Source organism: Bradysia coprophila (genome assembly GCF_014529535.1).
Source record: "Bradysia coprophila strain Holo2 chromosome IV unlocalized genomic scaffold, BU_Bcop_v1 contig_84, whole genome shotgun sequence".
NCBI lineage: Eukaryota > Metazoa > Arthropoda > Insecta > Diptera > Sciaridae > Bradysia > Bradysia coprophila.
The window spans coordinates 2,349,104-2,375,395 of NW_023503376.1; the positions used below are offsets into that span (position 1 = coordinate 2,349,104).

General features: G+C 35.7%; 1 protein-coding gene across 6 annotated transcripts in view; it reads right to left on the minus strand.

The window, feature by feature from the left end:
* The window catches only part of LOC119072784 (serine/threonine-protein kinase 26), a 106,180-nt gene that overhangs the window by 46,933 nt on the left and 32,955 nt on the right, over window positions 1-26,292 (minus strand). The window contains exons 1-2 of one of the 6 annotated variants that reach the window (XM_037178076.1): window positions 24,369-24,533; window positions 20,760-21,133 (exon numbers count right to left, since the gene is read on the minus strand). The exons of 3 other annotated variants lie outside the window; for them this stretch is intronic. In XM_037178076.1, the coding sequence (XP_037033971.1) occupies window positions 20,760-20,861 (102 nt within the window). In that variant the 5' untranslated portion in view covers window positions 20,862-21,133; window positions 24,369-24,533. Of the gene's footprint in view, window positions 1-725; window positions 1,829-20,759; window positions 21,134-24,368; window positions 24,534-26,292 lie in introns of those variants that run through there. 2 more of the 6 variants (XM_037178073.1, XM_037178074.1) reach the window with 2 other exon arrangements.

Below are 26,292 nucleotides of genomic sequence, written 5' to 3' on the forward strand. Positions count from 1 at the left end.
CATCAAAGTGTGACAAACATTTTCTTTTTTTAAGGTTTTTGGTCATACATTCATGCATTTTCAATCATAGTAGTGATCATTGTGTGACAAACATTTTAGGGTGTTTATCATCCGTAAGACCCATGACTTTCAGTCAAGGGAATAACTTATGTGTATCTCTCTGGTCGTTTCTCATTCCGAAAGTAAATTATTTCTCATTTAGTATTCTGCATTTCGTTTAGCCTACTAAAAAGAAATGATTTAAATACAATACCAAATTAAGTGAAAAAAACACATTCATTTAATGCGATTTTCAAACTGGATTCATTCATTCCGTATATAATACGGAAAAATAAACCTCAATGGCATTGGACTGGGGGAATAGATATATATAAAACTGTTTCCATCACATTTAACGTTATCTTACATAAAATTAAGTCATCGTCGAATAATGTACAGTTTCAGAGTAGATCATTTAAAACGACGTCATTAAGTATTCCAAACAACTGAAGAGTATAACAGCAGAAATCTTTGGAATATGGTAATCAAATGATATGATTAAGTTAATTGAAGCAAAAAACAGTGTCATGAATGGAAAATAATATTGCACCAGTGCTCATTGTCTTGTTCTGATAAACTTGAAGTTAACTTATTATAAACCGATTTTGAGTTCACTACAAATTAAATCTTTGGAATTAAATGGTTTTTTTCTGTCGATTAAAACACCACACGTAATTTGAATATACTTCAATCATTAAACCATCGAACATGTACTGGAAAATCACTTATTTAATTCATTGTACCGAAGAGTCGACACTTGAAATTATTTTTTTTTCTTTCTTTTTCTTGTAAATATTAATCTTCCACAATGATGGGTTTTTGAGGCGTTATTGTCGAAATGGAAACACTTTACATTTTATTTTTGAAAATACTTTTTTTTTTATCTGCCTTCCTTTCCTCCCGAGCGACTTCTTTCTTTTTTTCAAACGAATTCAAACGGTTCTCTTGTATCCAATAGATATTTTGATGATATTATTTTGATACGTGTACACAAAACTAAAGAAGCATATAAACCGTATACGTCAACATTTAAAACATTACTATCGTTACTATTGTATACGACGAAAAAAACAGCGTGTAATATACGGACCGAATGTAAAAAACAACTGGTTGCGTATAAACTAAAACATAAAAATATTCCTACACTCAAACGGCATAACTCAATGGATTCAATTATGGAAGGTATATAGAGAGACGGCTATGTTTTGCTATGGGGAGTTCGTAGTCAGACATTTCTTTGCTTTTTTTCTCTTTGTTTCAAGTAGATAGATACAATCGGTTCGCTTGGTTTTACGATATCTAATGCAATTAAAGATAAAACGGGAAATGAAAACTAAAATTGATTGTAGACTCTTCCGAAGCGGCGAACAAAGGAGAATTTTCCACCAAACAATTTTCCAATTACAAGAGTTTATGAGACAGTAAAATAAGCGTCACGGAAAACTACTGCAAGGTGGTACACTAGACTTTTATCCCAGTGTCTTTGTGTGGGGAAGGCGTGCTTTTTTCCACTTCAATTTCTTGTCTCATTTCCTATCCAACGGGAACGAAATAGTTATTTTCAGAAGAAGTGGAAAATATTCAGTTACTAGATTGTATAGAGTTTCGGAAGTATTTGAAAAAACACTTGCTCCCGAATCGTTGCGATCTGGACGCAGCCGTCGCTCTTATTTTGACCCGTTTCTTGACAATGACGACAAAAACCGACGAACTCTATACAGGGTTTTCTTACATATTTTAGACACTTTTCTCTTCCCTAGGGTCGAAAATGGCCTATTACAACCCTAGGGATGAAAAGTAAATTGACTTAAAGCTCGAAAGTATGTAAAATCCATAACTCGGAGTAAAAATGAAAGGACCTGTTTTCGTGTGTTTATTGACCTCGGCTTCGCCTCGGATCAGTAAAAACCACACGAAAACTTTACTTTTCTATCCTTCGTTTTGTAAAAGAGTATTACTATGCTGGTGCATGTAATAAGGCTATTACATGTATAGACAATAGCTTTTACATCACTCGCATAGTAAAACGTTATACTACACACGGGAAATAAAGTGATATCTCGTATCATGATGAGTAAAAGTACCTCGGGCTACCGCCCTCGGATACTTTTTCTCATCTGGATACGAGATATCACTTTACTTCCCTTGCATAGTAATGTACTATTGCAAAGACGAATGATAAAAAAGTTTCTTTTGAACGCTGGACGTTACTGTTAATAAGAGAAGTAATAGATTTAATCATCACATGACGATACGCTTGCCATTCGTATAAGGTAATATAAGACAAATAGTATAAATCAACAAAATCTGCCGGTTGAACAATATCATATGACGGCTATCCGTATCCACGATACAAGAATTTACAATACACCCGTGAATTAATAAAAATTCAAAGGAGAAACAAAAATCACTGTACCGTGAATCATACCATTCACCAACGAATATAACGTACTCTCTGTGTTAAGATTCAGAACTGAACAAAAACAAACAGCACCGGAGTACTTACCTATATGGAAACTTAGCATTAAGAAGTGATGTTTTTTTTTTGTGTCCAATTGTTGTGAAATTAACACAAAAATATTAATTGTTCATTACTCAACTTTGAATAATTTTTTTGTTTTTGTTTATTTCAGATCTCGTTGAGTCAATGGAGTAGAACATATGTAACAATGAAACAGTTTTTTAATGATAAATCAAAGAAAATGTATTTTTGATTCAGAGCTGACATTGAGCAAAAATTTCGTTTATGCTGATGCTTATGAATGTTTGATGAAGTAAAATTGTAAAGGTCAAGGAACTTACATCGGTTCAATGTAAGAAAAAACCACGACAGACATTGAATGAAAGACAAATCTTATTAACCATAAATAACTCTCATTATACCAAATTTTAAGGAATGCTGTAGACTCTATACTGTTGAGCATGGCATTTAAAAAAAAAACTTACAAACGGTAAGGTATTAACGTCTCTACAAGTCTCTTAAACGGTTACTGAAACTCAAACATTTTTTTTTCTGTTGAACCATTCAATCTTAAATGAAACATTTTCTGTCGAGACGAGTTCACCAATGTTTTGACTAATTTCAATTAGTGTCGTTCAGATAAATCTGTCATGTCTATAATGCAAATATATTATCCTATCGTCGATCGATTTGAAAGCAATTAATTCTACTTAGCTAAGGAATGGAGTTCAATTCTGGATGTAGTATTCGTCGTTGTACCTATCATCATAAATCATTTAAGAAAATTGTCTTTCAAATCACATGATTGTTCCAACACAAATCTGAGCCTGTAGTTCTGGTTGAGACACTCGTCAATAGTTTTTCCTAGATATAACGACCTCGTTATCACTTCCTGCTCTATTTTTACTACAAAACAAATATGTAAATTTACACTCAATGTCACATTACATTCTATAAACCTACTGACATCACATTTGCTGATTTATGTAACTCAACGAGGAATTTGGTATCTCTCCCCAATTTGTTTACCGATCACCGACGGGAGAACATAGGAAATTCTAGCAAGGGCAAAGTTTTCCGATTCAATCGAGTTGGAATTTCCAATTTTTCCCCGAGGTGAACAGAACGTTTTTATTCAATTGTGTGGTTTGAGATTAACCGTTTTTCTCCACAAAAACCTCAATCCGTAAAAAAACATTAAGGCCAGTTCATACTCGCATACATTTTTGCGATATATGCGACCATGAACTGGCCTTAAGGCCAGTTCATACTCGCATACATTTTTGCGATATATGCGACCATGAACTGGCCTTAAACAAAGTTGTTGGATTTACAATTTCATGATGTAGTATTCGATTTGCTAAGTTACAACGAATCTAGTTAGTCCGTTTATACTACTGGATCTATTCGGTTGTCTATGAAAAAATTCTTTATATTTTCTACATTTTGTGTTGGCTTATTAGTCTCTGGAACCTGGAAAACCAACAGGTTATGGGCCCAGGTGACGTGGAATATTGCGTCAGAGAAGAATAAGCTAAATTTTTCTTCATTAATATGGAATTGTCGAATGTCATTACAATATTGACTGCTGCCGGAATTTGACACGATCGGAATGGAGTACACGATTGGATTGTGGACCATTGGAAAGCGCTACACGATCGGAATTGGCACCAGACGTTTGTGATGCAGGATGACTGCAGTCACGTACAGGAATATAAAATGAACAAGTGTGCAAAAGATCGGAATTAGTTCATACGCTTGGAATTTTGAATTTTGCCAACGACCTGCATTTAAGGCATGATCGGAATTAAGGACACGTTTGGAATTTAGAAAACGATTGGAATTGGAATCGACAAACGATCGGAATTATAGCTGACAAACGTAAATGGAATTGGCACACAATTGGAAACAACAATCGGAATTGGCTCTAGAAATGGCAAACGATTGGAAACAACAATCGGAATTGTCTGGGCACACGGCTGGAATCGATATCGGAATCGGCACAAACTTGGAATTGTTAAACACGAATGGAATCTATGGAACAATCGGAATTTGAAGAGAAATCAAAATTTTACATTACGGGAAATGGGAACGGTACTGTAAGATAAGTGCGGAAGAATGGTGTTATTTTGATGTCAAGAGTGTTAAGGAGGTGCGCTAATTTTTATAGTTCAGGAGGTGTAATACTAGATCATAATATTGAGGAGGTGTGTTGGTTTTACAATTTCATGATGTAGTATTCGATTGGTAAGTTACAACGAATCTAGTTAGTCCGTTTATACTACTGGATCTATTCGGTTGTCTATGAAAAAATTCTTTATATTTTCTACATTTTGTGTTGGCTTATTAGTCTCTGGAACCTGGAAAACCAACAAAAGTGACAATTTAGGGGAGAAAATTATTATTTTCTCTCCCAAACTGTCATCAATTAAAACATCAGAAAAATGAATCAACAAAATGAAGTAAAAGATTTTGTAGCAAATAGTAGAACTGAAGTAACAGCTTCACTAATTATGTCGTAATCAAGACATGATCAGGAAAATTTTAGGAGGAAATGGAATGCCTTTGATTCCACCTAAGGTTGGAAAGTTCCCTTGATAGCTTAAGGCCAATTGTGTCGCCTTTTCAATCAAATGTTTACCAAAACGTATACTTTAGGAAATCCTTTCCTTCAGCTATCAAAGCATGACATGCCATCCATGTAAAATGCATTTCTTTTTATTAAAATTTATTATACCGCCACTGCGTCTCTTAGCTCAAAGCTACAGACTTGAAAGAAATTTTCTGATTTGTAATAGCCAATGTTGCAATTGATTACTCCGTAGGTTGATTCAATCCAAACCGATTTGTCTACCCAAACCGAATCAAAGAGAAAGGAGTGTAAAATGTGTTTTTACTGTAACCAAACCTTCTCCGTCTATTGCGCCTAATCTAGAATCGTGACTCGATTAGCACACATATGGCTAGCACGTTCATTGCAATCAGGCATCAATCTTATATACCATCGATAGTATACCGTGTTTATATGCAATGCAACGAAGGGATTGGTTCGATTGTTCAAATAAATTTTAAATTCTGAAATAAAATTTCGTCTGCAGAGTGTTCGAGACACAAACATTAATAATGTATTCCCATTGTAAGCATTGTGATGATGAATAAAAAAGACAATATTATCACACAACACTCGCACACACACACACACACACACACACTCTATACACGCTGTGTGAATATGGGCAACTATAAATAAAGTATTTTGCTATGATTAATTTGCAGCTGGATTGGTTGTGCAACGTTTCTTGTATGTACACTGATTATAATGACGAATTAATTTGATAATGGCAATTAGTATCGAAATATTGATTTTATGTCGAACACATGCCAATTTTGAAATGATTTCTTCAAGAAAAATGGTTTTCCTTGGTACTTTGTACATAACACAATGACTGTTCGTTCAAATACCCAACAAACATGAAATACTACGAAGGGAATTTTGTAACAAAAATGTTGTTTTCTCAACTGAAAAAAAAACTGACAAAAATTAATACAAATTATTGAAGGGAACGAACAACAAAAAGCTTTTAGAAAAAGGTTAATATTGATTGATGTTTTCGTTTCTCACTGTATTGTGTACGCTTTTGCTTTACTTGAATTCCGTTGTGGGCATATTATCTGATAATTTTGTCTTAATAACACAAAGGACGGTCTACGATGTACAAATCGAAAAATCTATGGTTACCATACAATGTTGTCCACATTAGAGAAAGAGATGCATAAAATACGTTTCAAGATTGATCTCGAAGATTAATACTTATGGTCACTGCCTGGCGATATAAACGACCAATGGAAATGGGTAATAAAAGAAATTGGGTGAGACTTTGCCAATTACTTGTTGTTTAAGAGACAATTTGAATTGAAATCCGATAAGGAAGTTTCTTTTGATGATTTTTCCTATTTTTTGATTGCACAATGAGTGTTGCCTGAAGTGGAAAATTGGCGTCTCGATTGTCGTCCATAAGTCTTCTATCGGTTCGGTAACAAACAACAAATCAACAAATAAATATAACCGAATTTCCAGAAAAACAATAAGGAAATTCACGAAGCTGGAAATGTACAGAAATATACTCAGTATATCCGGTAAATTTAACACGTAGGGGCTCGAGCAGGCTTTTTAGGCACGCCGGAAAGTGCTAAGGGGGTCGAGGAATACATCGAAACAATTTTCTAAAAATCAAAAGTCAAATTTTTGATTTTTAGAAATTTATTTGAAGGTATTCCTCGACTCCCTTAGCACTAGGGCGTATCGAATTTTGAGAATTTTAAGGGTCGCGATAGACTGTGTGCGGAAAACGTAGATCATTGAAAACTAAGTCCAGGCATATGGTTGATGGATCCGAAGGTGCCCGGGAAGAAGTCCCACCGGACGACTTTAACTTTCAAATGGTCATAACTCGGAAAGTTAAGAGTATTTTTGAAAACAATGTTCTAGCAGGATGTAGAGCGTTAAAAACTCTACAAAACTGCCAAAGAAACCGATGGTCCAAAAGGTGTGTCTGTCGAGGATTTCTAACATCGAAAGTTCGACATTTTGGTTTTTGACTTTTATTTCCTGAGAGACAAATTATTAAGTTTTCCTTTTGGCATGAGGTTGTAGAGGAGGTCGAGTACTACCAGTACACTAGGCATTGTCCCGGTCGGCGATCCATCCGAAACCACTTTTTCAACATTTTTGAATGGACTTTTTAAGTGTACCCACGTCGCCCACGAAGCCATTGCAGACAATGTAACCGGTGTTGCTGAGTCGAGGTAACCTTGGCCAGTAAGTGCACATAATATTCCATAACAGTAGCTGAACTCTTTTACAAAATCCGAAAAAGTGGTTTCGGATGGATCGCCGACCGGGACAATGCCTAGTGTACTGGTAGTACTCGACCTCCTCTACAACCTCATGCCAAAAGCTAAACTTAATAATTTGTCTCTCAGGAAATAAAAGTCAAAAACCAAAATGTCGAACTTTCGATGTTAGAAAACCTCGACAGACACACCTTTTGGACCATCGGTTTCTTTGGCAGTTTTGTAGAGTTTTTAACGCTCTACATCCTGCTAGAACATTGTTTTCAGAAATACTCTCAACTTTCCGAGTTATGACCATTTGAAAGTTAAAGTCGTCCGGGGGGACTTCTTCCCGGGCACCTTCGGATCCATCAACCATATGCCTGGAATTAGTTTTCAATGATCTACGTTTTCCGCACACAGGCTATCGCGGCCCTTAAAATTCAAAAAATTCGATACGCCCTACTTAGCACTTTCCGGTGTGCCTACAGTTGACAAGTCACAATAACCGGCAACGTGTTAAAGATATGGGTGTCACATATCGGTAAATTTCACACAAGAAGTACCAATTCCATTATTTACACCGTCGCTAAATAAGGCATTTTACTGAAGAGCTTGAGGTAAAGTTTTGACACCATGAAGTAAAGTTAACTTTACCTCACGTTTTGGCGTAAAATAACTGAAATTTTAGTAGGTAACAGCCTGTTGTGCGTAACCTAAATTCATACGCACTTAAACTTAACGTACCGGTTGTCACACGTGAAAATATGTATACCACACAACACCTTCATCAACACAGACTTAATCAACACGTCGTGCTTCGCGTAATGTTTTTACAAAACATAAAAAATTTCGAGTTTCACTTCCTACTCCCCGCCCCGTCACAAAAATCTAAAACCGAAAGTCGATTTACAGAGAGATCCAGTGAAATTTCAACATGAATTTTCTTCAGCTGATCCACACATCCACATACAATCAAAACTGTTTATACGATTGAAGCTGCTAAACGCACGCCCATGGAAGTGGTAAAACCGTATAAAGACGTCTGAACAGTTTTGATTGTTTCTGTGGATCAGGTTAAGCAAATTCATGCTGAAATTTCAATGCCTCTCTGGCTGTACATGGGATCAGTACAACACATAACATATATCTCAAAGTTCGAATTGAAAAGACCTGTGCCTCTTACAGTGATTCCAGGAATGAACTGTAGAGCATTCATCTTCGGATGAATTTTTGTATGGCCATGAGAGAATGGACTAGATCACTAGACTTCTTACAGTTAGTCATCTGTTATCGACAACGACGACAAATATAAGCGATAGATCTTAAAAATGATTTCTTTTATAGTAAAATGTTTGTTAAAACAAATAAAGTAAAAGATTTTGTGTCAAGAACTAAGCGATACTTCAACAGAAGAAGTACTAGATTTACCACAAATCGTGATAATTAATGATAAACGTTAAAATGACACATATAAACCTTGACTATCACCTTTAAAACATCGAGCTTCAATGGATTTGTTTTCGCCCAATGACAATATACAATTGTCTATCAAAACCGTTTCATTTTTCCATTACCGGATTGTTTAATTTTTCTCCAATCAAACGAGTAATGGATAAGCATAGAAAGAAGAAGAAAAAAACAACTGTAAAATAAACAAAAATACTGAGAACTGAATGTAAATACGACCCTCCAAAGTAAACACAGCATCGATCCATTCATTTTCATATCTCTTTTAATTGTTTCTTTACTCACATAAAATTTATATTATTTTCAATTGGACAGGTGTTTTTATTTGCTCGCTTTTATGATGTAATGTGGCAAGATAATGCTGAAACATACCTGGAAGAAATAGAAAATAAAATGTTAGCTCATCAAAATGTATATTGGTATAGTTTGTAAGTTAGAAAGGCAATCGAATAATGGCTGGTGTAAAGAAATCATCGGTTTTTTATTTCAATTTCAATCTATAGAGAAAATCGAATTGTTTAGACCCGTACGAAGTACTGGGGTCTTATGCGTTTACGCATACGTCCGTAACACGTCGAATTGGACTCCCTGAGTAAGGGGAAACCTATTGTGGTTGTCTAGAGATGCCAAATCAGTGAAAAAAAAAATGTCCGTCTGTCCGTCTGTCCGTCTGCACGATAACTTGAGTAAAACGCATCCGATTTTGAAAATTCTTTTTTTTCCCGTTTGGTAATGTCAAAAGACAGGCTAAGTTCGAAGATGAGTGATTTTGGATCGACCACTCCCGAGCTGTGGCCCAATAAGTGCTTTACGGTTTTTCGAAGATATCTCCGGACATTCAAACGTTACACTTGTAACTGATACGTCAAATAAAAGGTATTTACAATACCGATCGACAAAAAAAAGTTTATGGAAATCGGATGACCGACTCGTGAGTTAGACCCCTTGGTGTGAAACAGGCACAGGGCGGCAAGCAGTTTTTGCTTGTAGGTCGGCCACATTTCAACATATTCCGTCTGTTTTAGCTTTATTAGATAGGTATTGACCGTACCAATCAGGGAAAAAAAAATTTATGAAATTATGTTCTCCGGAGCGTGAGCTAGGTCTCTTGGAGTGAGCTCTTATCTGGCTACTCGGCCGTACAGTGAACGTGGAGTATTTTGTCAATATCTCGAGTAAATTTTGACCGAATTTCATGAATTTTTTTTTGTTTGAAAGGTATTAACGAATGTAAAGCGTCGGTACTATTTCCGGTCTCCTAACAAAATGGCTGCCGGCTGCCATATTGGATTTTAGTAAAATAGAAATATCTTGGGAAAAATGATACTTAGAGAGTTTCTGTTAACATGGAGATAATGTGTTAAGTGTGAGGGGTTTCAGGGATTCCATATATGGACATCTATATATATCTATATTCACCTATATTGAGCTATATACAGGCATATAGAGCTATATAATAGCATATTCCTCTGTGAAATGTTTATTTACAGTGAAATATAGGTAAATATAGCGGTATGTAGCTGTTTAAATAGGAATTTAAGAAAGTTGACTTCGTACGGGGCTGTCTATATTGCCTCCGGCAATTTATTTGTATATGCTAACAAGGCAAAGAGTGGATAACGTAAGTGATTTTAAAGGACGAATAGCTTTTCAGTCGAGAATGAAGTAAAAGAAATGAAGAGTTTCACAGTAAAGGCTTTTGATATGAATAGGTGTTTCGTACGGGTCGGCGTTAGCTATGTTTTTGTTTTGCTTTCAATTCAAAATTAATTCGAGTATCATAAAAATGAAAATATTACGTGATTGTCAGGAATCGAGACAGCGAATTGTTTCTTTTCTTTGTCTTGTCTGGCATTCAACATTTTTATTTGAACCCACAAGGGATGCTATTTAAAGTTCAACAGCGTGTAATTTGCTTAAAATTATTATATAAACTTTCCATGTATTGTATGTGTATCCTCAACGGTATCATTTAGTTCTTCATAGTTTGTCAAAAGAGTGGAAACTGTAATACAATTCCGTTTCAACAAATTTATTTCATTGGATTGTTTTTAACTTTATCCTTCAGTTGATTTACTTAAGCAAAGATAAAAGACGACAAAAAAAAAACTTTTGCGAACAGAATGTCGCATTCGTCTCGAAGGAATAAAAACTTCTGTGCAGTTGAAAGTTTACGAATTTTCTCCTTCGTTCTTTTATACTTTTAATGATGCAACTACAACGACCATGTTGTGTCAGTGATTTTTATAAGCAACACAACATATTTCGCTCGTAAACACAAAAATCCGAGAAAGACAAGAACGGATTCTGTTGACCTTGACCTCTGCAGAAATCAATTATATATTAAATCATCTACATATGCTTGCAGATGACAACGAAAAAGAATTATGATTTCAAGGAAGAATGAGTCGAATTGCCTTTGGTATACAATACAGGAATGTAAAGGACACTTCAGCTGAGAGCAAACCTAAAAACTTTTCCCGTAATATAAGTATATGACAGAAACAGAACTTTCCGAGAGCGTCATACATATATTTCGCTGTGGTGTAAACGAAGAAATTACGACTTCCCATTATGTGGTACCATACACAGAAACTATAATTTTATTTAAAACTTCTTTCCATTGGACGACTGTGTCTGTTAGTCTCTTCTTCATATTATGATATAAAATTGACGTCATTTCCATTCGAGTGATGAATACTCGTCGATGACCTTTTTATTTAGGTGTAATAAATTAATTCAAAATTATTGTGATGTACAACATTGTTTCACATAGTTTGATTCAATTAAAAATTGTGTTTTGCTGCAGAGAAAACTTTTCCACAAAAGTTAAGTGAGTTTAATGACGATAATGAATTGTGGTGGCAAAAGTGACAGGCTAAAGGTTTATTGGATTTAGTAGTTGAAAACGAAAGTGACTAATCACCTTACTAATCACAGTAAAGTTCGCCAATAGGGCGTATCGAATTTTGCGAATTTTGAGGTCGGCGATAGCCTGTGTGCGGAAAACGTAGATCATCGAAAACTGTGTCCGGGCATGTGGTTGATGGATCCAAGGGAGCCCGGGAAGAAGTCCCCCCGTACGACTTTAACTTTCCGATGGTCATAACTCGGAAAGTTGAGAGTATTTTTCAAAACAACGTTCTAGCGGAATGTAGAGCGTTGAAAACTCTACAAAACTGCCGAAGAAACCAATGGTCCAAAAGGTGCCGCTACCGAGATTGCCTAACAACAAAAATGTGACTTGCTGGTTTCTGGTGTCCTTGACTCAGCAGCACCGGTTGCAGTGTCTTCAATGGCTTTTGGACGACATGGGTACTCTTAAAAATTCCATTCAAAAATTTTGAAAAAGTGGTTTCAGGTGAATTGTTGCCCGGGACATGCCTAGTGCACTGGTAGTGCTCGACCTCCCCTACCACCTCATACCACAAGCTAAACATAATCATCTGTATCTCAGGAAATATTAGTCCAAATTTTTCATAGTTGGTGAAAATATTTTTTATATTTTTCCTTTAAAGATTAAGGATCAAGCTATCGAATGCGCCATCTTTCGTGAAAATCCGGTACCATTTCGATATTTTTGGCGCCTTCTCAAAGTTTGTCAATTTACACTAAAAACACTCAATGATCGAATACTTTTGAATGGTAGAGTACGTTCCTGTTGTTTTGGACTATTGATTTTAGGTAATTTCGCGAGTTGTAAAATGGATTGTTTTGAAGTCTGAGTGATGTTTTGACTCAATAGAATTCATAGGAAAAAAAACAAATAATGTCGCTGAAGTATCGCTGAGTTGCAAATCTTCGAAAACCGCCGATAGAAACCTCGAGAAAACTCAGAGCTTCGTCGGAAGTTCAAATCTCCAAGAGAACACACTTGATTATCATACAAAAGAGCGAATAGCCAATAGATATACTATTCGCACCAGGGTCTATTATTTGGGAATCGATTTTGGGAATATTTGGGAATATTTGAGAATATTTGGGAATATTTTTGAATTTTGGGAATATTTGAGAATATTTGGGAATTTTGGGAATATTTGGGAATTTTTGGAAATATTTGGGAATTTTTGGGAATATCTAGGAATTAATTCCAAAAAATTGATCCTTTTGAATATATTCTGCCAAAATGTTAGGTTTCTTTTTTTGTATTGTTATCAACCAGGCTTTATGAGTCGTGTCTAAATGCCACTGACATTTAATGACATCCATCAGAAGTTTTTTTTAGAGGGTATTCTTTTGAATTTCGACTGACCGAAAGCAGCCCCATTTTTTCGGAACTTTCTTATATGTAGTGGTAGTATATAAGAAAGTCCCGGAAAAAATAGCGCTGATTTCGGTCAGTCGAAATTCAAAAGAAAGCTAAGAGTAGCTGTTCACGAGTGACTTAGGAATATCCAGCGACATTACAGCAGGTATTTTCTATCGTATACATTTCTTCAATCTTCTACTTCCCAAATATTCCCAAATATTCCCAAAAATTCCCAAATATTTCCAAATATTCCCAAAAATTCCCAAATATTTCCAAATATTCCTAAATATTCCCAAATATTTCCAAATATTCCCAAAATTTTGGAACCTCGGACGTAATGTGCTTGACGTGATTAGGCAATGTCAATGCATATTCCTTATGAACAAAGTGTTATTTTCATTGTACTTAACACTTAAATCTTTTGGGGTTCCTCCATCGGCTTAAAACAGGTCATTTTGTGTAATAAAAAGTTTATAAGGATAATATCCACTGATCGTTCAAATATTTAAAGGGTAGTTCCTGAGTGAAAAGACATCTGCATCTCTACAGACGACTTCTTCAATTCAGTTCAATATTTGGGAATTTTTGGGAATATTTGAGAATTTTGGGAATTTTGGGAATTAATTCCCAAATAATAGGCCCTGATTCGCACACGAGAAAACGAGATTATTTTACAAACTAGCGTGGAGTACAAGGGATCCCTCCAACAAACTGCAACACAAGAGGCTTACGATTCCTTCTACAAGACTCAAGACCTACCGCAAGGATCAGAACATGAAAATATCAAGATTAGTAAGAACTGGAGAACTGAATGAAGGAGAATCGAACAAAAATTATTTTCTGTGGAGTCGCTATTTATTCTTCAACAAACATGCGTCTATGTTACTTTTCACATCACCGGATCTTCATGCTGAAATTTCCACGACTCTAACTCTACCCCAATTGCTCTAATTGTACCCCAATTGTTTAAAAAAACATTTCAATTTTTGTAAACAGTTTTCCAATTTTTTCGTATTTTTCGAAAATACAATTTTCGGGAAAATTTTGAAGAAAAGTGGGAAAATTGGAAAATAATTGAGAAAACTTTTCCACGAAAATAGTCTCTGCAAACAATCGAAATGTCATACAGACGAAAATTTTGAAGAAAAGTGGGAAAATTGGAAAATAATTGAGAAAACTTTTCCACGAAAGTAGTCTCTGCAAACAATCGAAATGTCATACAGACGAAAAATAATTTCTCCAGAACACTACAGTCTTTGAAAAATAAATATCATTAGTCGAAGCACTGCTTTAACCAATAGTTGGAAAACTGGAGGACAAAAAAGCTAGCATAAAGTTTGCAACTGTAATACATTAACATTTAGGGATGTGCTCATTTACAAACGAAAAAAAAGTGTAACGAAAATCAAGAGTCACATTCAAATTTAAATGTCCTAATGCTTCCACACCACACCACAAACATTGTTTAACACGATTCCTCTTTTGTTAATTATTCAAGCTTTTCAAACAAACTTTTTCCTGACAACACATGTTACTAAATATAAAAAGTAATTACAGACATAATGTTCACGGTAATTAGAGAGCTATCTTCATATTCACAGGATCCATACAATTTGTATTTTTCCTCCAACACCTAAATAATTTAGACATTTTGTTTGTCATGTGTGTTATGTTATCCTAATGTGACATAAAATATAATTTCGCATTCACCAACATTTTGGTGAAAATGATTTAGAAAAGCTTTCTGTTTGCTGGCAGAGTTGAATTACATGAAAAACAAACATTTTCACTGCACCTCGATTTCGTTGGGAACAATAAGTAAAAAGAGAGAAAGAAGTTTACAGACAATATAAGAAGATTATATTCGACCTAATGTCTTCTACCATTTAAGCTTATTGACAATATGTTTTGAATCAAATAATCCAGTCAATTATCTACTAATGTGTTACCTTAATAATACATCAAACGGTTAAGTGGTTATTGATGATAATCAATTTTCTTTGATTAATTAATGTATCAGAAGATAAATATCGACGCTACAGTAGATAGTCTTGTCCGTTCCGGCTTTAGGCAATAGTAGATGCAGTTTCGCATTATTTTTGTAATGGATTTGAATGCTTCATGAGAAATTCTTTCCGAAATCGAAACCGAAATCGGACGCATTTTCCAGTGGATTTTTTTATATGTGCCTAGAAAGGTATTCGACCCTAGAAGCCAAAACAACTTTCAAAAAAATTCTTCGAAGTTTGTGTGGCTGGTGATCAAAAACCGAAAACTTGCACTTTTCTTACAAAAATTTCTCCAGTTACACGAGCCGTACAGGGTCGTGTGGGGTGTCATTAGAAAGGTAATCACACGTACTATTGAGCCGAATACGGACTTATTGTGTTTAAAATTCATCGACACTGAAATATATGCAGTTACTGTTTTCAACCAAAGACTTACCCTGTTCTTACTGAAATTTCTCGAGGTACACAAAACGTACATGGTCGTGTAGGGTGTCATTTGACAGGTAATTTAATGTGCTTTTGGGGCAAATAGGGTCTTATGTGGTTTAGATGCATCTATGATGAAATAGAAGTTGAAATGTTTAGGTGGACATATTTCACCATAGATGCATCTAAAGTTCAATGTAGATACAACTGAGATCGGCGGTCATCTGATATCGACAACACCGACATAAAAATAAGAGCTGATCTCCGATTGATGCGACTCTTTAAAACGAAACATAGTAAGACAAATGAAGTAAAAGATTTTGTATCAACCAGTAGTTAATACTTTGAACAAATGAAGTAATAGATTCTAAGATAATAATATCGTGATACGCTTGGCAATTCTTAAAAAATTACTGCAGTTTAATGGACCTTCTAAAACCGAAGAATTTCATTTTATTATTATAGCAATACTATGGGTGTAAAATTTGTCTAAATCCTAAAAAAATAAAATGTTTACCAACCGAACGTATTAAACAAGGTGCTCAACATCAATCCTTTGATAATGTGAAACCTTTTACCCCTTTTGAACGGCATATGGAACAAGAAACATATATCAAGGAAATAACGCATTTTTACTGATATCTCTGGCTGTCACCGACACAAACGGTTTAACAACCGAAATCACTTTCCTGAGATTAAAAGTTAAAAGTGTTATACCATGAATTGACACAGATTCTGTGGAATCCTTCACAAAGAATATAAAATTTTATTACTTTTCGTATATGAAAGAGTAACATTAGTAAACATTTGGAATATGGTTGAAAGGCACTTGAAGCGTTTAAGTACCAAGGATGTTTGAAGATGGGAGTCATGATCAACAATGCACATGTACAGTGCAGGATAATAAAGTTAACCTCAAACTGTAAAGTTCGAGTCCTTAGGATTAGATTTAATTATTTTGAGTTCATTTTTCAAAATCTCAACACTGTTGACTTGAATTATGTTGTTGAAAATGTCCCATGGAATTATGTGTCATCGATAAGATTATGATCGACAAAAGTCATGGAAAATAACTTCTTTCCCATATTTTCCAATTTTTTTTCATATTATCCCAAAAATATATTTTGTGAAAAATAGGAAAATATTTTCCTGAAAATAGTTCCTGTCTAACTGTTCAATTAGCGAATTATAACAAAAATGAATTGTCATGGAGTTGGCTTCAGGCTGACGATGTTTTCTCTTCTGCAGTATCAAAAAAAACTTCTATTGACATCGTCACAGTATTCAAAACGCGGTGAAAACATTGAATTTTCATTTTTCTTATAGTTCGCTAATTTGACACGTCCCCTTTGTGTTTTATAAGATATTCATAATTTTGTACAAATATGTTCTTCAGTAAAGCTTATTAAATAAACGATGTGTTGTGACCGGAAACCTATAATTTATGACTAGTTTTAGGTACTATCGGATCCATTGAAATTTCATTGAAAAATTACTGCAGGGAACGTCAGTGAAATTTATTCGATGGATTCTTTTGAAGATCAGCCTACCGAAATCGGACGCATTTTCCAGTGGACTTTTTTATATGTGCCTAGAAAGGTATTCGACCCTAGAAGCCAAAACCACTTTCAAAAAAATTCTTCGAAGTTTGTGTGGCTGGTGAAAGGTGATCAAAAACCGAAAACTTGCACTTTTCTTACAAAAATTTCTCCAGTTACGCGAGCCGTACAGGGACGTATGGGGTGTTATTAGAAAGGTAATCACATGTACTATTGAGCCGAATAGGGACTTATTGGGTTTAAAATGCAGCGACACTGAAATATGTGCAGTTATGTGGGAAGTGTTCTTGAGAGAGGAAACGTGCAACTATAAGGCACAATGGTATTGTGGTGATTCCACAATATGCATAAATCAATTCAATGGCAATCTTTGACCAATTTGTGGAGGAAGTATTGTGGTGGCGATCATAGATTGCCGTTAAATTAGAATTAACGGAGTAGCCTCCAAACTCAGCTATAAATACTGTACACTTCTATGAAATAAATTACTCTACTAGTTTTTATCATACAAACTCCTAGATTAAAATTAAAATTGATCAACTAAGGCCTTGCTTTGGGTATAAAACCGACAAAACATTCCAGACAGTCGTCATTCCTATTACGATCTTGACGAAGTCAATATCAGTAAAATAAAAAATAAAAGTAAAAATGTCTCTACACCAAGTGCTACAGGAACTTGCTGATATCAAAGGAGAGGATATCAAAGGTATTATTTCAATTCAACGAACTCTTGTCCGTATGGAAGCAGCAACAATGATGCCTGCCAACCGAACCAGACGCCGATCTGCTTCTCGTGGTACGCAAACATTCTTTTCCATTCAAAAATATTGCTCACTAATCCTTACCAGTTTCGACACAGAACTGCTACAAAGAAATAGCCAATAGTTTTTGAACTCAAGTTACGGACATAATCGTACACTTGACAACCAACAATCCTACCATCCGATTGTTCATTTAAATCAGAAATGATTTAACATTCTACAAGTCTCACAAACTTGTACAAAAACCTTTGTCACCACTAAAGAAATTCTCTAAAGTGTTGCCAAACAACAAGAATCTGATATCACACAACCCGGATCCAACATCACGATATCAGTCGAAATAAAATGTATTTTACTGCATGCCTTTTATTTCGCACATAGACGTGTCTTCTATGCAACTCAGAGCCTTGCTCAGAGCAGTACAACTTGGAAACATTTACATCTCTTTCCACAAACTGAAAAAATTCCAAAACCTACAGTGGATTCACCCTTTAAGTCAATTCACTCTAGTCAATCATCGAGGCTAAAACCTCGACGAAATTGCAGATCAGTCAAATTATATCAAAACTGTTAAACCATTTTAAACAACAACTCAAGAACAATTCGTAGACTGAACTACGCATCACTCTACACAAACTGTATTGCAAATTAATTTTCCAATAAAATCAAAATTTCAAACACCCTAAATTCTTGTCAACCTACTTTTCATCATACTGAAAACTAGATTACAAATCGACTAACATTCCAATATCTTAGTCCATTTACGTGAAGACTCTTAAATTACAGTCAACTCACTAATCAAGATTAAAATTATGTATTTTCCTATTCTTGACAACACATCAACACTAGCTAAAAACTTAAAGGCAATTTCTTTAAAATTCAAATATATTCTCTTTCAAACTTGAACTTGCTTAAAGCAACTTCTTGAGTCTGTGGGAATAAACAAATAAACATTCGTCACATACATCGTTTTGGACCCATACGATTTGGAGCACTCAACAATCAAACCACCCTGCTGCGGTGCCTGCCAGCATTAGACGTTAAGAATTCGAACTTCAAGAAAATGCTCAAATCATTCACACAATACTACGTATGGTCAGCCAATCCAAGATCAATCGTTGGAACAGTAAACGACAAAAAGCTGCTGCAACCCCAATACCATGGAAAATCCTGCTCAACCCTCAAAACAAATGTTCCTGCTCACGAATGAATTGAACCAGACCATCAGAATCAAAACGGACCGTTCAAAGTTTTTCCGACGGGGGAAGTATTGTGGTGATTTCACAATATGCATTCATCAAAGATTGCCATTGAATTGATTTACATCATGTTGCCTTTGCATTCCCTTTATATACAGAGTTCATTCGAAATACAATTCATTCCATTCCCGGCTTCGGCCGAAGACACATCTAGTGTTTTATTGTAGATAGACATACAATCTCTCTCTACAGTATGAGTGGTCTAAATTTCATTGACTGCGCGCAGTGTTCCAAAACGTTACTGCCACATTCATAAATCTATTTTTGACATCAATACGTCACTTTGCGACCCCTTTATGTACCGAATTACCCTACAGTAACAGTAGACTTTCGAAAAACCAAGAAAAAAATTTCTTGGTTTTTTGGGTTTTGGAGCCCATTTTCCCCGTGAGGGGATTGTAAATTTTCCTTGTTAATTATAAAAATCTTAAGGACGTTGCAACTTGCATTGAGACACCTCAAGCACACTTCTTATGGTATTTTCTATGTTCCCCTGCCTCTCGCCTTCACTTACTACTGCAGAAATGTTAGAGACAACGATTTTATTTCATGAGGCTTTTTTGAATTTTTTTGGTTATTGATGAAAATGTGGAATAAGATATGATATCTGTTTTACAGCGATTGGTGAGCGGATAGGATCGGGAACATAGAAAATACCATAAGGAGTATGCTTGAGGTGTCTCAATGCAAGTTGCAACGGCCTCAGGATTTTTATATTTAACAAGGAAAATTTACAATCCCCTCACGGGGAAAATGGGCTCCAAAACCCAAAAAACCAACAAAAATTTTTCTTGGTTTTTCGAAAGTCTACTGTTACTGTAGGGTAATTCGGTACATAAAGGGGTCGCAAAGTGACGTACTGATGTCAAAAATAGATTTATGAATGTGGCAGTAACGTTTTGGAACACTGTGGCGGCGTCTGTTTTTCAACAATCTCAAATTTGATAAAAATGAATCAGTCCACAGGAGCTACTTATTTTAATCAGAGCCGTAAAAATGTACCATAAAATTGTTGTTAAAAAAAATCGTAATAATTTCAGAGAGTAACCTTTTGATTACAGTTCAAATAACTAACAACATAACAAAATTACAATATTTATTCGGATTCAGCGAACTGACATCACGAGATAAATTATCTGTTTAAATGTGCGTGCTATTTGAATAATTTTTTTTCATAGTAAAATAAAGTCCATGAATTTATTGAAAATATGAAAATCATACGAGGGTGAAAAGTTTAAACGAAACTTGTTTTTTCCCTATCCAATATAACAACTATGTGAAAAAAAAATCGATAAATTCATTTGAACGAGGAATTTGCTTTGATATGATGTGATGTATACTACTACTGCTTCTAAAAAACCGGCTCACTATATCCCTTTTTATGTTATCAGAAATAAATTTAGATTTTCCTAAAATAAATACTCGGGAAAATATAACCCCAAACCCAAATTGGAATACCTTTAATACACTTACAATGTCAACAACAAAAAGAAAGAGCAGGTAGTACCCAGAGAATAGAAAATGTGTAAAATATATGATTATGTGTAGGATCAATGGCGTGTAACATTTTATTCAAATCAAATTTGGGTATTATAGTAGACAGAGTAGATATTTCCACACATTTCCTGTTCCCTGGATGAAAAGAAAATGAAGCGAACAAAAAAAAGCACACAGAGGCCGACAAATCAATTACCAATTTTTTGATCCTGGCTTCATCATCGACGGGAGTGTTGTTGACAGTTTTCTGGTTGCACGATTTATTATTTGATGTGGACGGGGCTTTTTGGATAACCATCGCGAAGCCGGATGGCGACGGACGATCCTCAGCCCCGTGAACAGCTCTCCAACGCCGAAATATTGTTAGACCGATTATTAACTTTAGGAAATTAATTTTCGTATTTTTTCTCTCTCTCTCTCGCTTACAAAAAAAAAGTCGGAAATTTTAGCGCAAAAATTTTAATTACAATTTCGGGGTTGCATTTGGCGAAAGGCAACGTTTACTTGTCTTTATTTAACGTTTTTCTTCTTGTGTATCATATTTTCTGTTCTACTTAATAAATGGAAGCACTGCAATGAGTTTCATATACATTAGACACACACAAAACGTTTCTTTTTTCTTACTACGTCGTAATAATATATACAAATCGCGCTTAGCTAATGTTTATTCGTGTGTATATGCAAATTAAGAAACCACAACGTTTCGTTATTCAAAACTTGACTTGACATATACACAATTCTGACCCTTATCATCGTCGTACGTTAAGTATAAGTTTACATAAACCACACGGTATTATGTTCGGTTCGTGTGTTATACAAAGGCAAATTACACTTTTCATAATGAGCAAACCATACCACCGTAATCGGGTTGTCTTAAACTCATGATTTCTTTGAGGAAAAACAACAAACCAGCTTCAAGGAGACAAAGTACGTCAATACAGAAATGCAATCCAATCGTCTCACAATTTTATTGTAATCATGGAATTGCGTAAAAACTTGATACGTTCGTCAGATCTGTGTGTATTTACTCAGATCCATTTTATTATTGCAATAAAATCATACGAACGGTTTGGATGACATTGTCGATATAAATAGAACATTCGGTTCATCCGGTTTCACATACTCTGTTCTCGTTTCTTTTGAACCCCTAACACTGATGGATGGAAATGGGCCATTTATAAATAAAAGAAAAAATTTTCTTTCCCAATAGACAATCCAACAATCCAGTTTTGTCCTTACAAAATCGTTAGATTGAAATCGTCTTATTTTTTCCTCAGTGAAGCCCCCTCAAAATTGGCAATTTGAATTTGTGGGCTATGTGGGAGGCGAATTTGTATTTTTACAAACGAGTTCCACTCTTTTCGGTTGCCTTGTTTTAAGTCTTCAAAACTAATTACCCGACGCAAATTGCTGATTCAGACATTTATTGGATTAATTAATTAATGACACACCGAAGCCACCGAATATATATTATTATTGTAGGCAACAATGGTGCACAGTATGAAATCGCTGTGCATAATTTACGATTCCCGGACTATCCAGATTTTTCAGACAACAACAAAATCAAATTTTGCCAATATAAAGTGAATCTGTTTCCAATTCAATTTCCATCACCTGTGTAGTTCAAAAACATTTTGCTCCATTATATTGCGGGAGGGGTGACTGACGTACAATAATTTAATTGAATTACAATTTGTCGTCATTAAATTTCAAGTTGGCTTTCTTTTAATTGCTGTAATAGGCACATAATGTGCTATAAGCAGACTATGAAATTTGTTTCCTTCGGAAAACCTTCAAAAGAAAATTCCACTAAAGAAAATCAATAGACATTTTGCGATTACGTGTTGTTACAACTTCAAGAAATGTGTTCGACAACATTGCAAACATAGCATCGCCAGTTAAATATAGCGAACATTAAAATTTGAAATTATCGCAAAACACTCAAGCAAAATAAACAACTGGGGCCGGGACATATAAGATTGAGTAACTTGGTTTAATAAAGACGAAGAACATGTTCAACTATGATTTCGTGACTAATATTTGTATGTATGAGAACGGTAGACGAGAAAACAACCTGCCGAAAGTTATACCATAGGCAAAGGTTAAAGGTAGTCTGACTCATCAAACGATTACAAATATTGATAAAACTAGGCGTAAGTGCGGAGTTGTATTTGAAAAAAGGTTTTGGTCTTTCTGTCATGAACAGGATGTTTCGTTTGTATTCTTTCCCGTCGTACACGAGTCTGCTTTCCACTGCGAACTGATGTAATATTTAAATCGGTTTGCTCATCAAAATCTAAATTATTTAAATGACGAAAAAAATGATAAGTAAAACCACCCTCCCCATATTTTAAATCACAAAATTAACGACGTGAAAAAACGGTTCCACTTCAAATAAACACTTGGCATTCATAAATTTTCACTCATCAACGCAAAGAAAAAATATGAACAGTAGGGCGTATCGAATTTTGAGAATTTTAAGGGCCGCGATAGCCTGTGTGCGGAAAACGTAGATCATTGAAAACTAATTCCAGGCATATGGTTGATGGATCCGAAGGTGCCCGGGAAGAAGTCCCCCCGGACGACTTTAACTTTCAAATGGTCATAACTCGGAAAGTTGAGAGTATTTCTGAAAACAATGTTCTAGCAGGATGTAGAGCGTTAAAAACTCTACAAAACTGCCAAAGAAACCGATGGTCCAAAAGGTGTGTCTGTCGAGGTTTTCTAACATCGAAAGTTCGACATTTTCGTTTTTGACTTTTATTTCCTGAGAGACAAATTATTAAGTTTAGCTTTTGGCATGAGGTTGTAGAGGAGGTCGAGTACTACCAGTACACTAGGCATTTTCCCGGTCGGCGATCCATCCGAAACCACTTTTTCAACATTAATGAATGAACTTTTTAAGTGTACCCACGTCGCCCACGAAGCCAGTGCAGACACTGTAACCGGTGTTGCTGAGTCGAGGTAACCTTGGCCAGTAAGTGCACATAATACTCCACGACAGTAGCTGAACTCTTTTACACTCTTGGCAGTTTTGTAGAGTTTTTAACGCTCTACATCCTGCTAGAACATTGTTTTCAAAAATACTCTCAACTTTCCGAGTTATGACCATTTGAAAGTTAAAGTCGTCCGGTGGGACTTCTTCCCGGGCACCTTCGGATCCATCAACCATATGCCTGGACTTAGTTTTCAATGATCTACGTTTTCCGCACACAGGCTATCGCGACCCTTAAAATTCTCAAAATTCGATACGCCCTAATGAACAGGTCTCATTACGGCGACAACCTTTTCTAACATGGTGAATGTGAAAATAAACAGGCGAAAAACAAAAACAACAAATTTTCCATTTTAATCCACCGAACATAATATTTCTCCCATCTCCGATCAGATCAAAAATTTTCATAACGATTTTGTGTGTGGCTTTGGAGCTAATAACATTTTTTCGAAGAGTATTTAAGTGTCAACTGCCATCATTTTGACTTTATGTTTATTTTCCATTATAATCCCTAAAGAGACTTAAATTGTCCCATAAATTAACCGGAGAGCGACGGAACAAAAAAGCACACAGACAATATTCAAAACAATACAAAATGCGTTTAAATGCTTGGTTAGATGGTCGATTTAAAGCAAAACTGTATAGCTGCGGCACATAAATATCAGAGCTTTATACTCGAGAAAAAAAGCTCACGGGAAATAAAGCGCAACATTATTTATGAGTCACTGGATTTTTCCCAACAGCAACGAAAAAAACGAACAAAATTTTGAATTTATATTTTTGTGTGTGACTTCGCTCCTTTATTTTTACCACACAAATTCGGATTTCATATAAATTTATCACAAAATTCCAGACGAAAAAAATTATTCACTCTCGTCTCAATGTCCGTATTATTATGTCGACAGAAACCGACAAAACACATTTTCCTGTCCCGACCGAACCAAGTGAAAACGACCGTTCACCACCAACGATTCAGGCATACTGTTTTTGATATTCTATATATTGAAAGAAACTCTCGTCGACTTGGCTCTCGTTTTGTCGGGTTGTTGTGGGGTTGGAGAAAAACAAAAAAGGAAAAGCGCCCCTGAAAAACACCAGTCTGCCAACAGCAAATTTCAAGTATAAATAATAATAACAATCTCGTCTACATTCCGTACATATATAGATACACATATACCAACCACTCTCTCCAGTCGTGTGTTAGACCGAATCGCTATGTAATATCTCATACGACGGAATATAAAGCATTTTGTATTCAGAACTGAGAGCACACCACCCAAACTCACGTCACCGCACCACCCTTTCGAAAACATTTTAAACATACAGAGCTAAACGCAGTCGAAGCAAAAATATTACACCGAATGGGACATGGAATGTTGCACCATCGCTGCAAATGTATTGTATATATCGCATCGCATGTACAATTTATGTAGAGTAATTTAAAAAGACGAAGAAAATCTAACAGAAAAAATAAAGGAAAAAAGGTATTAAATGGGCTCACAAGGAGTATAGTTGCGGGTGAATAAAACAAGAATAGACCGGCTGAAGCCTGGTGAGGTCTTTTTTCATTTTTTTTCAATTACTGTTTACTACTAGCTTGGTACTCATTCAAGTACCACTTTGGTATTCAACTACCAAATTTTGGAATTAAAAATTGGCAAGCAAGTCGATTAATTTCATCAGTCGGTGTGCAGCACTCAAACAGTAAACATATCTACAACATCCGTATTAGTCAACTACCATGTTGGTAGTCAACTACCACTTTGGTAGTCAGTCAACTACCACTTTGGTAGTCAGTCAACTACCACTTTGGTAGTCGAGTCAACTACCACTTTGGTAGTCGAGTCAACTACCACTTTGGTAGTCGAGTCAACTACCACTTTGGTAGTCGAGTCAACTACCACTTTGGTAGTCGAGTCAACTACCACTTTGGTAGTCGAGTCAACTACCACTTTGGTAGTCGAGTCAACTACCACTTTGGTAGTCGAGTCAACTACCACTTTGGTAGTCGAGTCAACTACCACTTTGGTAGTCGAGTCAACTACCACTTTGGTAGTCGAGTCAACTACCACTTTGGTAGTCAGTCAACTACCAAATACTCGATTTATAAATAGACCAGCAGGCCGAATAATTTCGTCAGTCGGTGTGCGTCTCTCGAGTAAGAAACATCTTTGCTGCCATATAGTTTGGGGGTCTAACTACCAACAACTACCAAATTGCAATGTCTGCTATGAGCGATCGGTTACCAGATAACAAATAATAATTGATTTGCCTGGTGTTGGTTTGCTCATAGTAGCATTGCAATTTACCACCGAGGTAGTCAACTACCAAATATTTGAGTTATAAATAGGCAAGCAGGCAGAGTAATTTCGTCAGTCGGTGTGCGTCTCTCGAGTAAGAAACATCTTTGCTGCTAAATATTTTGGGGGTCCAACTACCAACAACTACCAAACTTTCAAATTGCATTGTCTGCCATGAGCGATTGGTTACCAGATAACAAATAATAATTGATTAGCCTGGTGTTGGTTTGCTCATAGTAGCATTGCAATTTTAACTTTTATCAATCACATTTTATTTGTGACACAGACGGACGGACGGACGGACAGACGGACGGACGGACGAACGGACAGACGGACGGACGGACGAACGGACAGACGGACGGACAGACGGACGGACAGACGGACGGACGGACGAACGGACAGACGGACGGACAGATGAAGTGCCCACAATAGGT